General features: G+C 36.5%; 1 protein-coding gene across 1 annotated transcript in view; it reads right to left on the bottom strand.

Moving 5' to 3' along the window:
- DOCK11 (dedicator of cytokinesis 11) overlaps positions 1-15132 on the bottom strand; it is a 1858863-nt gene that overhangs the window by 1098370 nt on the left and 745361 nt on the right. Inside the window, exon 27 of the mRNA XM_044057487.1 lies at positions 9462-9533. Within this exon, the coding sequence (XP_043913422.1) occupies positions 9462-9533 (72 nt within the window). The remainder of the gene's footprint in view (positions 1-9461; positions 9534-15132) is intronic.

The following is a 15132-nucleotide window of genomic DNA, read 5'->3' as shown; positions in this document are numbered from 1 at the left end:
AGGAGAGATAAGTTATGAAGACTTTGGAGGTGGAGCATAAGAATTTGGAGAAAAACATCTGTTTGATGTGGGCCTTCAGAATATAAACAAATATTCCTGTGTGATGGATGTCATAAATGAGCAGTGTTCAGCTCTTTCCAAAGAGAACTTAAGAAATGAACACTGTTTTGGAGTGGCTGTGCTTTGTAAAAAAACATTGAAAATGGTAAATGAAATGTTGGTAAAGATGGGAAGGCTAGCAGTTGTGGATGTGAGATGAAGAGAACATGTTTACATACATTATATGCAAGGAAAGAGAGAACCTGTTTCATCAAATATTAGACTATGTGATGCTTAATATGAAAATTATAATTTGTTTGGGACCTTAAATGTGATGCAAGGGGAAATTAAAAAAAAAAAGGAAATATGTAAAAAAAATAAATAAATAAAGGAAGTAATAAAATGTGGTAAATTAGCTGTGTGGAACAAATGCAACAGACTTATAGTAGGAGCCACTTGAATCTGAAATTGATTATTTTATATTATCAAAAGGCCTGGGAGTAGCAGATGGTGATGCAGTTGTGATGGGTTTTTCAGAGCATTTAGCAACATGGATGAAGGTGATGGAAGAAAAGAAGAATATTAAATTGGAAATGCAAGGGAATAAAAATACGCAAGGAATTATGGGATACAGCTGGAGAGTGGGAAGTATTGCAGTTATGGAAGGATGATATATCCATGAAGGACTGCTATAAAATATACTCTGAATGGTGGACTGAATTTAAAAAGAAGTGTTTCTTCTGATGGCAGGATAATGTAAGAAAGGAAAATGAAGTGAAGTACAGGAAAATGAATATAATTTTTTTAGAAAATACAGAGCATAATATAAGAGCATTATGACATGAAAAAAGAAATATGTAAAATAAATTGAGACAAAATAAGGCAGAGATATTATTTACAAAACAGAAGGGAGGAGGCATCTATATATCTGGGTAAAATATTTAAGGATATTAGTGTAATGAGGGAAATGACACGTAAAAGGAACACAACAGCAAATTATATGAGTACTGTAGTACAGCATGTGGAAATGATTTGTAAGAGCGCAAAGAAGGAAAATTAGAGAGAATGGAAAGTAAAAAATAAAATCAAGAGCGAGGCCAGTAAAAAATCAAAAAGAACTTACTATTAGAGAACTGGATGAAGTACTTATGAATGTAAATGTGGATTCAGTGCAGGGCTCAGATGCATTATGGTATGTAATGTACAGGAAATTAATGGACTAGCTGAGAGAACATTTAAATGCAATGAATGAATGGTTGAATGAAGGGTTTGTTTATAAACTGGTACTTAGTGGGATATTAAAATGTATAGGGAAGAAAAATGAGAAGAACGAAATAAAAAATTGTGACTCAACACACTAAATAAAACAAATTAAAGAACGTTTATGAGAATAATGCAGAGGAGAATGGAATAAAGGCTGAGAGATATTATGGAAAAAGTATATATGGTATAAAAGGGAAGGGATGTCAATAATTGTGTTGGTTGTGAGAGAAACTGTGGACGATATACTTAAAATGTATGATGTGAAACATATGGTAGGTGATATTAGCAAGGCATTCAGTGCAGTAGGACATGATGCTTTGTGAGTAGTTATGGAGCAGTATAGAATAAGGAGAGTGTGTATGACAGCTTATCAAAATAATAGAATGACAGTGTTAGCGAATGGGGACTGAATAACGAAATACGTATGACGTGTGGTATAAGACAAGGATGTCCTGTGAGTGCAATATCTGTTTGCATTGGGAATGGATGCAATAGCGAGTGAAGTAGTTTATAAAATGAAAGATGCTAGATATGTGATACAAAAGGAGGTGGTGTTTCCAGTAGTTCTGACATACCCAGGTGATACAGTTGTAGTTGCCAAGAACAAAATATGGATGCGGAAGTGTTGGCTTGTCTGAATGGATGTTTAAAGGAAATGGGAATGACACTGGATAAGGATAAAAGCAAGGATGTGAGTGGTGTGGTGAAAATTGGGGGGAGTATTTTTCAATGAATGAAGGTTCTTTGCTAGGGATAATACATGGGAAAAGTAATGTAGTTATGATGCAACAGGAGGGCTTGATAAAAGCAATGAAATAAATATGTCTTCTGTGTAGGATATGTAGATTAGCATTCAGGAAGAAGGTTTAACGGGTGAATTCTGCATTAATGGGAAAATAGTACACTTATCAAATGTTTACATGATCCCAGAAAATATGAAAAGGAAATCGTGAGTAGTTTTCTTTCATAGAAGGTTAAATATTAAACCCAGTGAAAAGAGATGTGTTGTGAGTGAAGCTGTTTACTCTTCTTAGTTAAACTTGCATAGAGTATTAAAGTAGGTAAAGGAAGAGAACGAGAACTTAACAGCGAGACCGCTTAAATATAGTTACAAAAAGTTCTGGAAGGTGATGGCAATAAGATAAAGAGAAAAGAATATGTAAATGAAGAAATTAAAAATTATCAAGAAAATATACTAACATGGAAAATAAGAACTGATGATATAAAGAAGAATAGAAAGACGTGGTATAATAATCTGATAAAACAATATTATTATGTAAATCAATACTAAAATTTACCAGCAGAAGTGATTGAGTAAAGCCATTAAAGTAAGGAAAAACAATGAACCAAAACAGTAGAGTGTCAGGATTTCTTATGGAGATTGGTAATAAATAAGTTACCAGTAAAGGGGAATATGCCATGTAAAAGGAAAGTTGCAAGTATCTGTTTGTTTTGTGGGGAGAAAGAGACATGAAAAAGTGTGGTGAAACTCTGGAAAAAAGCTGTGTGAAGAAAAACGTTTTGAGAATATTGATGACATAAATATACATATGAATATGATTATGTACAGCTATTCGAGTCTATATTACCCAATCGAACATTTAGTTTAGCAAACACTTAAACGGTGACCTGGTAATATCAAAAAATTAAAACAGTGAATGGCTGATTTAATGTAGGGAATGACTTCCCTCAGCCGCAAAAAAAAAAAAAATAATTTAAACCACACCCCCCAACTAAATATACCAACTCCGAGATTGCTCTACAGTGGGAAAAGGGGCAAAATCCACATAACAGCCAAGGGAATTCCTTCCCTGCGTTAAATTGGCCATTTGTGTTTTTTTGTTTTCACTATTACCAGATCAACATTTAAGTATTCACTAACCTAAACGTTCGATCAGGTATTTCTAAGAACAAGAAGAAAGAAGATGTGAGGAAGGGTAAAAAAGAATTTATTTAATGTAATATGGGTTATTTGGAATGAAAGACTGAATGAAATTTTGTTAACGGGAAATGGAATTTGGCAGATATGTTGTGAAAAAATACATTATGGTTATGGAAAAAGGAGTGGGATACAGTTATGAAAGAATATCAATAAGGTTGTTATAAGAAAAAATGTTAAATATTAAAAAAATAGAAATGTGTACATATGTGCTTGGATGCATGTACATTTTGTAAATGTGTAACAGTGTTTTTCTTTTATATTGTGTTAAAGGATACCTACTCTTTAGACAGGTGCCATGGGATCATTTTTATCCACCTGAGCTACCACCAACTAAAGCAGATGGGCCCTCAGTTTAATATCTTACCCAAAGGATGGCACACTGCAGCACCCATGCTTTGTTGTACTGCAATGTGCAGTTGTTCTACATGGTGTGAGAATAGACCTCACAGCCTTCTGCATCAAAGGTGTGTGCGCCTTCTGTTGCACTGCTGATACTGATTAACTTGTTGCTATAGAGATACGATTAGTCTTTGAAAAATTAGTAAGCTATTACAGAATTATTTTAAGTGGGCACCACTGAAAGGTGGTCCATTATCTAACTTTATGGACACTGGAATGGAAAACATCAAGAATATTTTGTCTATTACTGATATCACAATATTGGACAAAGTATAAAATATTGGTTTTAAAATTGGTTATCTGGAATTGTCATTCATCTGAATTAGAAAATGGACAGTACTGGTGATTGACCATAAAAATCAATGTTAACATCTGGTCAGATAGCTTCGATCAGTTCTGAAATTTGAACTTGCACAATGGTGTTTCAGACTGTATTTATTTGGCATTCAAAGTATGCTCTTCACTATATGGCCCATACCAAGAAACTCATTTTTTTTCCATTTAGAAGAACTTCACTCTCTAGGGTACCTAAACAAAGCTTGCATACAGTCTGTAAGCATCTCTTTTGCAAGACAAGAAGGATGACCAACCTTGTGTCTTTAAGAAAATGTTCTCATGATGCTGCTCTGGTATCTCATATCCTCTCAGTTCAACAATCACGGACAAAACCAAAAATAATGGGTGACAAAGACCTAAGAGGAAGGATATGTTGTATATACTGGTCTTCTATATTTATAAAGTTGTTTTCTGTACTGCCATGCATTTTTTGAAATAAACGAACTCACGTCTGTCTTCAACTGAAATTCTCAATCATTTGCCAGGAAACTACACATTTTATGAGGAAAATACCAAAACTATTACACAAAATCAGAGACATTCTGCAATGGTAGGGACAGTTGAGAGATGCACCTCACAGCATTCATATCTTTGAAGTTCTGAGGCATCTACATCAGTCTTATCTCTTCTATGGAGGTATTAGTGACAACATTTCTTCATCTTCTGTAATGGTGAAACCATTGAGAGGTTTCTTCCTCTGTCTCTACTAGTCCATCTGCTCCAGAAACTGAAACATTCTGCTGATGCATTTACATGCTGCTCTGCCAAATCATTACACTTCACTCCTTCGCTGAACGTTGTGACAGATTTCTGGAGCGGTAATGAGCAATGTCATCATTTCAGTTTTCTGAATCTGACTATGAAGTTGTGTGATAGAGGCCTAAGGTATCTTTCTATGTTTTCAGAAGGTTTGGATTTCAGATAACTAATGCTGATATCAAATGGTTTGGGTATGTTAGTAAGCTAAATGCTTTAGCAGTCAGTTAAAGATGGAAAAGCACATACAATCACACCAGCACCTTTGCTTCTTTCTTGACTCAGGAGTAATTCTCCTCTGTAAGAATTCTGCTTTGAAGGGCTACAATATAATTTGTACCATTCAGTATCTGATCTGGCATTACCAATAATCTAACTCAACTTGCATTAGCTTCTACACCACCACATATGCTCAGAGTATGTCTGCATTCCTACATATTCTTCAGTCCTGCCCCTTAGCAGTGTGTACTCTGCAGACTAGAGGTCTTTGGGTGCTACAGCTAGTAATTCCTCTGCATGTCACCCAAGCATTGAGTGAGAGCCATCTCCTGCCCCCCAACCCCACCATCAAGGACGGTCAAGCTAAAAACTAAGACTCATTCCAGTACTGGACTAATAGCATGGGCACTGGAGGGAACAGATATTAGTCCGCTACTGGTCATGTGGGTTGCAGTTAAGGCTTCTTTTCTCTGTACTACTGCAGCTCAGCTTCTGACTTCCTTTATGTTATTTGCTATCCCCTAGTATGCTTACTTCCTTTGAGTTACATAGAGATGTGATGTGTTTTAATGCTTTTTTTGGGATCAAGACACATGCCTATATCTGAAGAAAGAAATGCAAAACAGTCTAGTGTGTGCTTTTCAAATTCAGACTCTGACTTGGCATTTAGCTCACTGTATAGTATTCCATCATGTAGTCTTTAAAGATAGTTGTTTGATGCTATTACCTGTCAGTATGGATGAGAATAAGTACTCTATTACTTTATAGTTATGATTTTGCTGTCAGAATCTGCTGACAGAACTGCATTGATGTTTTTGCTTGGTATTAACACCCAATTATTATCCCTCAAATAGTCAGCAGACCTAAGAACACTTTACAAAATAACCCTAAGTAAAACTTATCAGTAAAATCAAGACTGCTTTATGAAGCTGTCATGAACACTACTTTGCTTGAGGAAAGAGCAAAAAAGATTAATATATGGTATTCATGTCATTAATTAAATCAAGTGGTTAGATCAAAACAGACTGGCATGGTGTTAAACTGCCAAACAATCAAGATGAAAAAAATGCTTAGATGTAATCCACAAAGTTTAACAATACCAACAGAGAAATTATACCATGACCCCCCCCAAAACGTGCATGCTGATTGGCCAGCGTGCACATTGTAAATCGAGTTATACTAATGGAAAAAGGTCTGGTCGCCCGGACTTTTTTTCATTAGTATACCTCTACTTTTAAAACACTGTCTCGCTATGTTAAATGGGTTTAACATAGCGAGACAGCTTTAAAATAAGCAACGGAGATCTCCGTTGCTTATTTCTTAGCTGTCTCGCCATGCTAAACCCATTTAACATAGCGAGACAGGTTTTAAAAGCAACGGAGAAAACAAGATCTCCGTTGCTTTATTGTTCGCTGTGTTAAAAGGGTTTAACATAGCGAGACAGTTTTAAAATAAGCAATGGACATCTCCATTGCTTATTTTAAAACTGTCTCGCTATGTTAAACCCATTTAACATAGCGAAAACAATAAAAAAAAGGAACGGAGATCTTGCTTTCTCTGTTGATTTTGCCCACAGCTCTGATGTACTGCGCAGGCGCGCAGTACATCAGAACTGCCGCGGATGCCAGACATCTACGGAAGGGCAGTAAACAGGCATTATACTATGCCATTATTTAAGAAAAGTAATAGTTTCTTTTCTTAAATAATGTCATATATATAATAACCCACTTCTGGGTGTGGGTAATGCTGTATTTACCCACGGTTGGCTTTGTTTGGTCCCTCGGGCTTCACCCTCGGGACCAAACCACGCCAACCGTGGGTAAATCCAGCATTACCCACACCCAGGCGTGGGTTATTGCTATATTAATACAGTTAGCCAGTTTGACAAAGAAATATACATCATTCTACCAAATCCACGGTGACCCCCATTTCAGATAAAGACCCTTCTAAAAAATGAATTGAAGCATCAAGGTGGTAGGTAGAGAGGCTTCTTCTTTACAAGAGGCAACACCGTTATGTTGTAAGTTGACCAAAACTTGAAGAAATATTCATGCTTCAAAAGGAACATCAGTACACCAACTACTGATGTATGATGACTGCAATACCAAACCAAACAGGCCTAGTATGTAGCAGCAATCCATTTACAGGCAATGTAGGCTGATGAACGGTTCTCCTCAACAAGGCACATACACAAATACACATGCTGTTCAACAATATTTAAATGTTCAAAGAAATCAAAAAATTCCATTATGATGAGTTGACAATATAAGTAACATGCAAAACATTCAAGAGTTTTGCCCGCAGACATCTTTCAGCATCTTCGGACAAGTGTTAAGTATCAAGCACCATTTTAAGGCATTTTCTGTCATCTTGCTAGCCCTTTTAGTATTCTTTGAAAAAATGGTTGATGGTGATACCAGTTTCCCCATTGTTAGAAGGCAGTTATATTTTAATATTCATATGAACTACCTACTTAAAACATTTTCTTGATAAAGTACTATCTGCTGACTTTAAAGGTTTGTTGGGAGATAGAGCTCACACAGGCACCGACGATTACTAAGTAATTAGCAGCAATGATTTCCCTGATATGAACTAGAATTGTGAACTGTTTTTAGATTTCTGTGATTGTCTGACATTTATCATTATATTCAACCCCAAAGTTGCTCATAACTGTACTTGATAGTAGAGTGGACAAAGGTTAGGTACAAACTTTACAGTCATATCTTCAGAAACAAGGCCCTGTGTTCTAGACATTCAAGTCAAGATAAGTGCTAAGCTGTTATCTATCACCAGTGTGTGGTCACTTAGGTCAGATAAAGGGATAGTCAGAAAGGCCAAGGAGACCAAAATATGCACTGGAATTAGACTGATAATATTTAGCAGATCCCTCTGTGCAGCAGCACATAAACTGCCACCTCCAGAAAAGATCCAACATTCTTAGACCTTAACTTACCCTACATGACATCACACAGTATGACGTATGGAAGCAGCATTTACTGGTGGAAGTCAGACACTTTAATATCTCTAGCTGTACATTAACTACTACCTTGTTGTATAAACTGAAGCAAGACAAAATTTGTAATCCCTGCAAAGATATACTGCCAGTTAGATATTGTTATTAAACCACCTTTATTTTACATTGACTATATGCATCTGCGGTTAACCTAAACAAAATTATCTCTCTTTATCCAGATCCCCAATAAGACCCCCCACTGGCACAGCTATAGGGTTAAGATCTCAGCCAAGTGGTCAAGCCAAAACCACCAGCACCCTCTCTGTCCAGCCAGTGCTTCATGTCCCTGCCCAATTAGCTGACACACACACACACACACACACACACACACACACACACACACACACACACACACACACACACACACACACACTTTGAGATTTGATTTACATACAAACACACAGACACTCCTGGGGAAGGTTGGCACAGGTTCACTAGCTATGCTCCCTTCTGCTCAAACTATAAGGTAGTACTAGCTGCCCTTCCCAAAGGGTGACAAATTCTACTGTGTAATGTTACTATTATGCAAATGGTAAGTGTGTCCAAGATTAAAGCTATTTAACAGTGGCCTATATAGTGTCACGATATACATATGCAAGTACACTAAGAGCGTAAATATCTCTAAACAAACCAGCCACAATTAAAATGTTTAAATATATTTAATAATAAAAGAACAAGACAATACTCAATAACTCAACACACTAAAAACAGAGTTCAGAATCGCAGGAAATATTTAAAAACAACATTGCAGGACAGTCTCACATAATTACAGAAAACAACTAAACTAATCTTACTAAGTTCCTATCTATCTCTAATAGAAATCACTGTAATCTAAGTCTTACCTACAGAGCCAGACAAGTGCTGATGAGAGGATGTTGTCAGATCCAAAAAAAATACAAAATGCACAGACTCACTCTCTGAGATAGTTCTTAAATTACTATCAAACATTTCTGCTGGGTTTACTCAGATTACATAATTCTTGTCGCCTCTGCCTTTAGTTCCCAGGCTAACAGGAACTTAAGATTTAACACCTCTGTGTTAAAAATACTTACCGCTCAGAAGTTTTGCCCAGAACTGGAAGTCAGAAAACTGTTAAAACACTTTTACCTTGGAAACCTGTAATTATTTCTATTTCCAGACAATAGAAGGAATTTCTAGCTGCAAACATTCTGTCTTATTGCTGAGATAACCACCATCGTAAACAATTCAACTTGGTTTCTTAGAGTTTTGCTCTTTTCTAGTAGGTTGCACTGTGGTTACATTTTTGAAGCTCAGGACATAACAAACAGTTTACTTACATTTGTAAGAGAAGCCTATGGATCATATTAATATGAAAATGACAGGATTATTTATAAAATTCTAGCTAGCTGGGCTGGCAGCCTTCACAGAGGCATATATAGTTTGATTGTTCTGTGAAATGAACTAACATAATTGTCTCTCTTTCCATGTGTTGATCAGTAAAGCAGTGCAGCTGTCCTATGGAGTAAAGCTTACCTTAACTCTGTTATCCTCCAACAAGTTCTGAGCCATTGACTTTATTACAGCTTCAAAGAAAAACCAGGAGTACTAGAAAAAATTAAAAAGAGATTAAGTGCAGATATGTGCAATCAGGCTGTTCAGAGTAGACACAGTAATTTTAAAGAAATACTTATGTTCTCTATGACCCAACATTTTAATAAAATATTTAATGAAAATGCGTAACATCACAAAGCAAATTGCAATAATCTTTTGAAAGTAATACATCAAAATGCTCTAGAAAGATTGTAGCAAATATGATAAAGTAAGATGAGACATGTAAGAAAATATCAGTTACTGCATTAGTAAGCAAGTCTGGAAAATTATTTTCTACGAAACAATAACTCATACCCTTTCACCCTTGGGGATTTTTTCCTCCACAGTTAACTCTTGAAGCTGAATGGAGAAGACTACACCTAAACTTGGAAACCATGTGCCTGTACAAGGTCCCCCATAAAAGGCACACACACTTCACCAGTGGTGTACAAGCAGCAGTGGATGACAAAACTAGTTATATTTACTGCATCTCCTGGTTTATTTGTAATGCATCTGATGCAGTGGAGGCTTACAGATTTTTGCATTTATTTGTCTGTACTGTGAACTGTACAGTAACATCCTCACACAAGGAACACTGCTGCCATAGTGAGGGCAGTTGAAAGGTCTATGTGTGACACAGAAATGTGTACAGCAGTCCTTGTATGTGCAGCACTGCCTGATTGTCAGTCTAAAGAAAAAAATAAAATCAATTTTCATGCAGGGAGCATGCTTTCATTGTGGGGATGGACAAATGGCCAGTGATGCCCTGTAAATTCAAATGGGTGTCCATGTATGAACTATGCAAACAGAATTAATCTACACATTCAAAACAAGTAATAAAATAAACTGCACAGGTAGGTGTGCTTGAGTTAAAAGCTTTTTCTATGATACAAATGTTGAACACTGTTGTAAATAGGTGACATATGCTATTTGCAATGCAATGCTGATTATATTAAGGGGAATACCACTATTAGATCACGGCACAAAGGAAGCTACAGCACAGAACAGTAGCTAAACTGCAAGGTCTATTTGCAGAAAATCTTTGAGGTTCTAGACCCATGACAGTAATTATTTTGGCTTCTTTCAGGATGCTAGGTATGGTGGAAAAGCAGCTGTGTGAGTAAACTTAATAATAATTGTAGATGATCTGCTACAGCATTTCTGCCATAGTGTAACCTGTACAAGTTATACCTTGTCAAGGTTATGACCAGTAGCTATCTTTCACAGCTTCCAGGCACCTTCCACATGCTCTAACTGCTGTGAGCCTTGAGGAGAGCAAATAAAAGCAGTGGTTAGAGTGTCACAACCTTCAGAGCTTTCTTGCCTCAAGAAGGGAGGATGACACCCTGATAGGTAAATGGTAGGAAAGGAAAATAAAACAGATGGATAGATAAAAATAGATAGATAACTAAAAATATATAAAGGAGTGTATACATCCACACCCTGGCAATACACCTCAAACAAGGGGAATGGAGGGGTAGTTGGGTCTGCTATTACAACACTGATCTAATAGAACACTACTGTTTTTGTAAGTCTACTTACACAGCTGTACTGTGTTCACCATTTAGAGAAGTGTTTCAGTGGTCTAAGATGCAATTGATTGTGTGTGTGTGTGTGTGTGTGTGTGTGTGTGTGTGTGTGTGTGTGTGTGTGTGTATATATATATATATATATATATATATATATATATACATATGTATATATTTATATTTATATATTGTATACACATGAGTCTACTTCTAAATCTAGATGCTCAGAAAATGGTTGTTTAAAATCCCGAGACAAAAATCACAAAACCGCAGAAACTTGAACATTGGATTTTTACTAGGGTAAGGAAACACTTGGCCAAATGGAAACAAAACTCACACCATGGTAAGTAAAACCCACCTAGGTGGGAGTAAGAAAGTTCAGAGGTTAATAATTCATACAACTATTCTAAAACCAAGGGCATCCTATTTATAAGAGAGTCCTGGTTCTTAGTGTGGTATCAACTAGAAAATCTTTTACACTTGCACATTTATGACTTTTTAGTAGTAGATTTTAGCCTCCATTAATACTTGCTGCTGTCGTTGAAAAAACGGTGCCTAAAGTGTATCAAAGGTCTATCATCCAGTCAGTCAGCTGAAGGGTTTTCAGATTGTGGTGCATCAAACAACCCCTGCCTTGTGTGAGTAAATCTTGTCTGTGAGGAAGCCTGAGGTAATTGTCCTGGGACATTTTTAAAAGGGATAACCACTGCTGCTTGGACCAAATTATAGAGTACTTCTGAATCTTTAAAAGAGTACAAGATATCAGTTGAAAGGGTAGAAAAGCAAAGAGGAGTGCTCTCATCCATGGGAATGAGAAAGCATCTGTCTTCCCGGCCTGTTTGCAAGGAGTCCTGGTGCAGAATTTCTTTAACTGTCTTTTTTGAAAGGAAACAGATCTACTTGAGGTGCTCTCCACAGATGGATCAATTACTGTAAGACACCAAAAGTAGTTTACGTCTATATTACATAATCAAAGTTTTAAAAGTTGAACGTCATATGGTCAAAACCACATGATCAAACTTTTACAAGTTCGAAAATGTAATAAATGTAATAAAAAATAATAAACCAAAGAAAAAAAACCTACATGAACAGTTTAAGCAGGGGGGGAGCAAGCCCCCCACCCCCGCTGTTTAAATATACCAACTCCAAGATCGCACTACAGATTGTTCTTAACCAAACTCCCCAAGAACTTGCATGCTGATCTTTTCGAATGTGCATATTTTCAAAAAGACAGTACCGCAATATCGTTTTTCACACAAACACTGAGAAACAGCAGATTTAGATAAAACACATGGCACACACTGTGCATTACTTGGTATTCATTACCAGTTGTTTGGTATTCAAACAGGGGAACCAAAGTGTGAACTTAAAAGCTAAGTTCCCTTTCATCACTATACTAAGTAACACATAGTAACGATTTGTTACAATCTTCAACCCTACTGTAAGCCACACCACACAATAATATGGCTCCTTAGCATTTTCTCTAAAGTAAAGTATCTCTCCAAAGAAACAAATTGTAACTACTGAGAGCTATCCCAATTCTTCACAGAATCAGGTGCAGTCTGAATTTATCACAGTGAAATGCTAAGGGTTGTGCTAGTAATTTTCAGCCCCAGAGATAGCAATATAATATACTAAGTAACTAGGCAACAGAAGAAGCTCTCTACTTTCTTTGATCATAACAAATTATACCTAGTTTGGTAGAGAGCAAGAGTAAATGTGGGTTTTGCTGATACAGTAACATCTACAGATCTAATAATAAAAAGGCAAAGCACCAAATGTAATTTTAAATAGCATAATAACCTGGCCCTACACCTCATTTAGCCCCATCTTTCTTCCATCTTTAGTGCAAAAACCTTCCCTGTTAGAGCAACGAACCAGTGGCTGCTGTTAAAAGCATTATTTGTAGCATGACTGTTGTCTCAGCTTCACTAAGTGTACAAAGAGGAGATGCTGGGTGGCTGAGTCAAGCCATCCCAATTGCTGGGATTCACACAGCTTAAACACGGAAGTGATGAGTGTTTTTCCTACTCTGAGACTGACCCTTCTTCAGTAGTTTCCATAGCAGCACTCAGTTATGCACATAATTTAAATCCCCTTAAAGTTTATTTTTCTTTCTGAAGCTCCAGTTCTGCAGACTTATCTCTTGAGCTTTTGTCTCCCAAAATTAGTGACGTCATCAGAATAAAATGATACATCTCCAAACAACTTAAATAACTTAAATAGCAAATTCCCACCTTATCTGCACCCTACTTTATGCCTCTCCAATATATACCAGCCTAAGGCAATGCGATCTAAACAAGCTAGAGACCTGCTACAACAAAATTGCCAAATTCACCACAGGGGCATCCTACCTAGTCACCACTGTCTCTCACTTGCTGAACTGGGCTGGCTTGAACTCCCTCACCTCCTTCAATGGTATCAACTCTCACTCACCCACAAACTAGTAAACCATCCACTAAATGTCCCATCCCTCCAGAATCTACTCCAAAGCTATCGCACCACCAGACCACTAAGATCCAGCAACAAAAATCACTTGCAGATCACTAAAGCCAATAACTCTGCTGGTGAAGCACTATTCTCTTGCACCATAGCCAAATTATGGAACTCCCTTCCACCCACAATTACCTCCATACCATCATGCACCCACTACAAAACTTTACTAAAAGCGCACCGAAAAACATGCTGGCTATGCCCTTGCAACTCCCACTCTAATATCACCGACCCCATCCAACCACTACCTTTCTTTCCACTCCACTAACTACCTTGATTATAGCAAGCTCAGATGCTCATAAGCCTAGTACTTATACAGCAGGAACTTCTTATTGTACCATTTGTTAATGTCTGTTATGTACTTCACAGATAAAGACTCTAGTTGTCTACTGATGTACTATGTTCTTCATCTGTAAATATATTGTAAGTAATTGCTATGTAAATTGTTAATCACTATGTAACCCAATGTAACTACTGTCTGTTTATTTTAACTGTGGAGCTTTTCTCCCCGGGCCTCTGCTGAAAATGGACCTACGTCCAGTCAGACACTCCCAGTCAACAAATATAAATAAATAAATAAATAAACCAAGCAGGTGTAACTGGCAATATATAATTAATCAATCAGTCCCATGGCTGAGCAAACCAATTCATTGCAAAGATTTAAAGTAAAATATTCAGAACAAACACAAACACCAACCCTTTCTGGTAAAGAAGTCCCAGTAAAGAAAACCAAAAAATTAATCCAGCAAGACAGAGGGACTCCAAAATGGCCAATTTCAATAAAAAACTTTTATTGTCGACACCACAAGTGCTTTCACAAACTAAACTGCTTCTTCAGGTAATGTCTATCAAACTAAAAAACTCAGTTTAAAGACCATGTACTACCTTCCTTGATTAATCATGTGACATCAAGGCACTCAAAGTACTTAAACTGTCTTATAAAAGCATATGCATAGCACCTAAGTACAGAAAACATAATACATTCATAAAAATGCATGTAACAAATATATATATATATATATATATATATATATATATATATATATATATATATATATATATATATATATATATATATATATATATATATGTATATATATATATATATATATATATATATATATATATATATATATATATATATATATATATATATATGGGATCCGTCAATATGTTCAAAGTTTCACTACTTTGAACCCCACTTCACCGAGTCCACTTGTTCGAAGTAGTGAAACTTTGAACATTAACTTTGGCAGTCACACTACAGTGTGGAATGGGAATATTCCCTTTTCCCCACTGTAGTGCGATCTCGGAGTTGGTATATTTAAGTAGGGGGTATAGGGGGCATAGCTTCCACATGGGGGGGTGCAGGGGGGCTTGCCCCCCTGCAAAAACAAGTTTTAGTGGGGGGGGGTTGGGTAGCCCGGGGAACTAGACTTCAGCAAAAGTGCACTTTTGTTTAAGTGGACTTTCGCTGAAGTGTAGGGTCTACTGCTTTATTTCAAAGAAGTGTATTTTCGATGTAGAGCAGTAGACCCATATATATATATATATATATATATATATATATATATATATATATATATATATAA

The sequence above is a fragment of the Protopterus annectens genome, chromosome 15.part0 (genome assembly GCF_019279795.1).
Source record: "Protopterus annectens isolate FY-2018-M chromosome 15.part0, PAN1.0, whole genome shotgun sequence".
In the NCBI taxonomy this organism is placed as follows: domain Eukaryota; kingdom Metazoa; phylum Chordata; order Ceratodontiformes; family Protopteridae; genus Protopterus; species Protopterus annectens.
The sequence above is the reverse complement of the archived record's forward strand: the minus strand, read 5'-3'. Positions and strand labels throughout refer to the sequence as shown.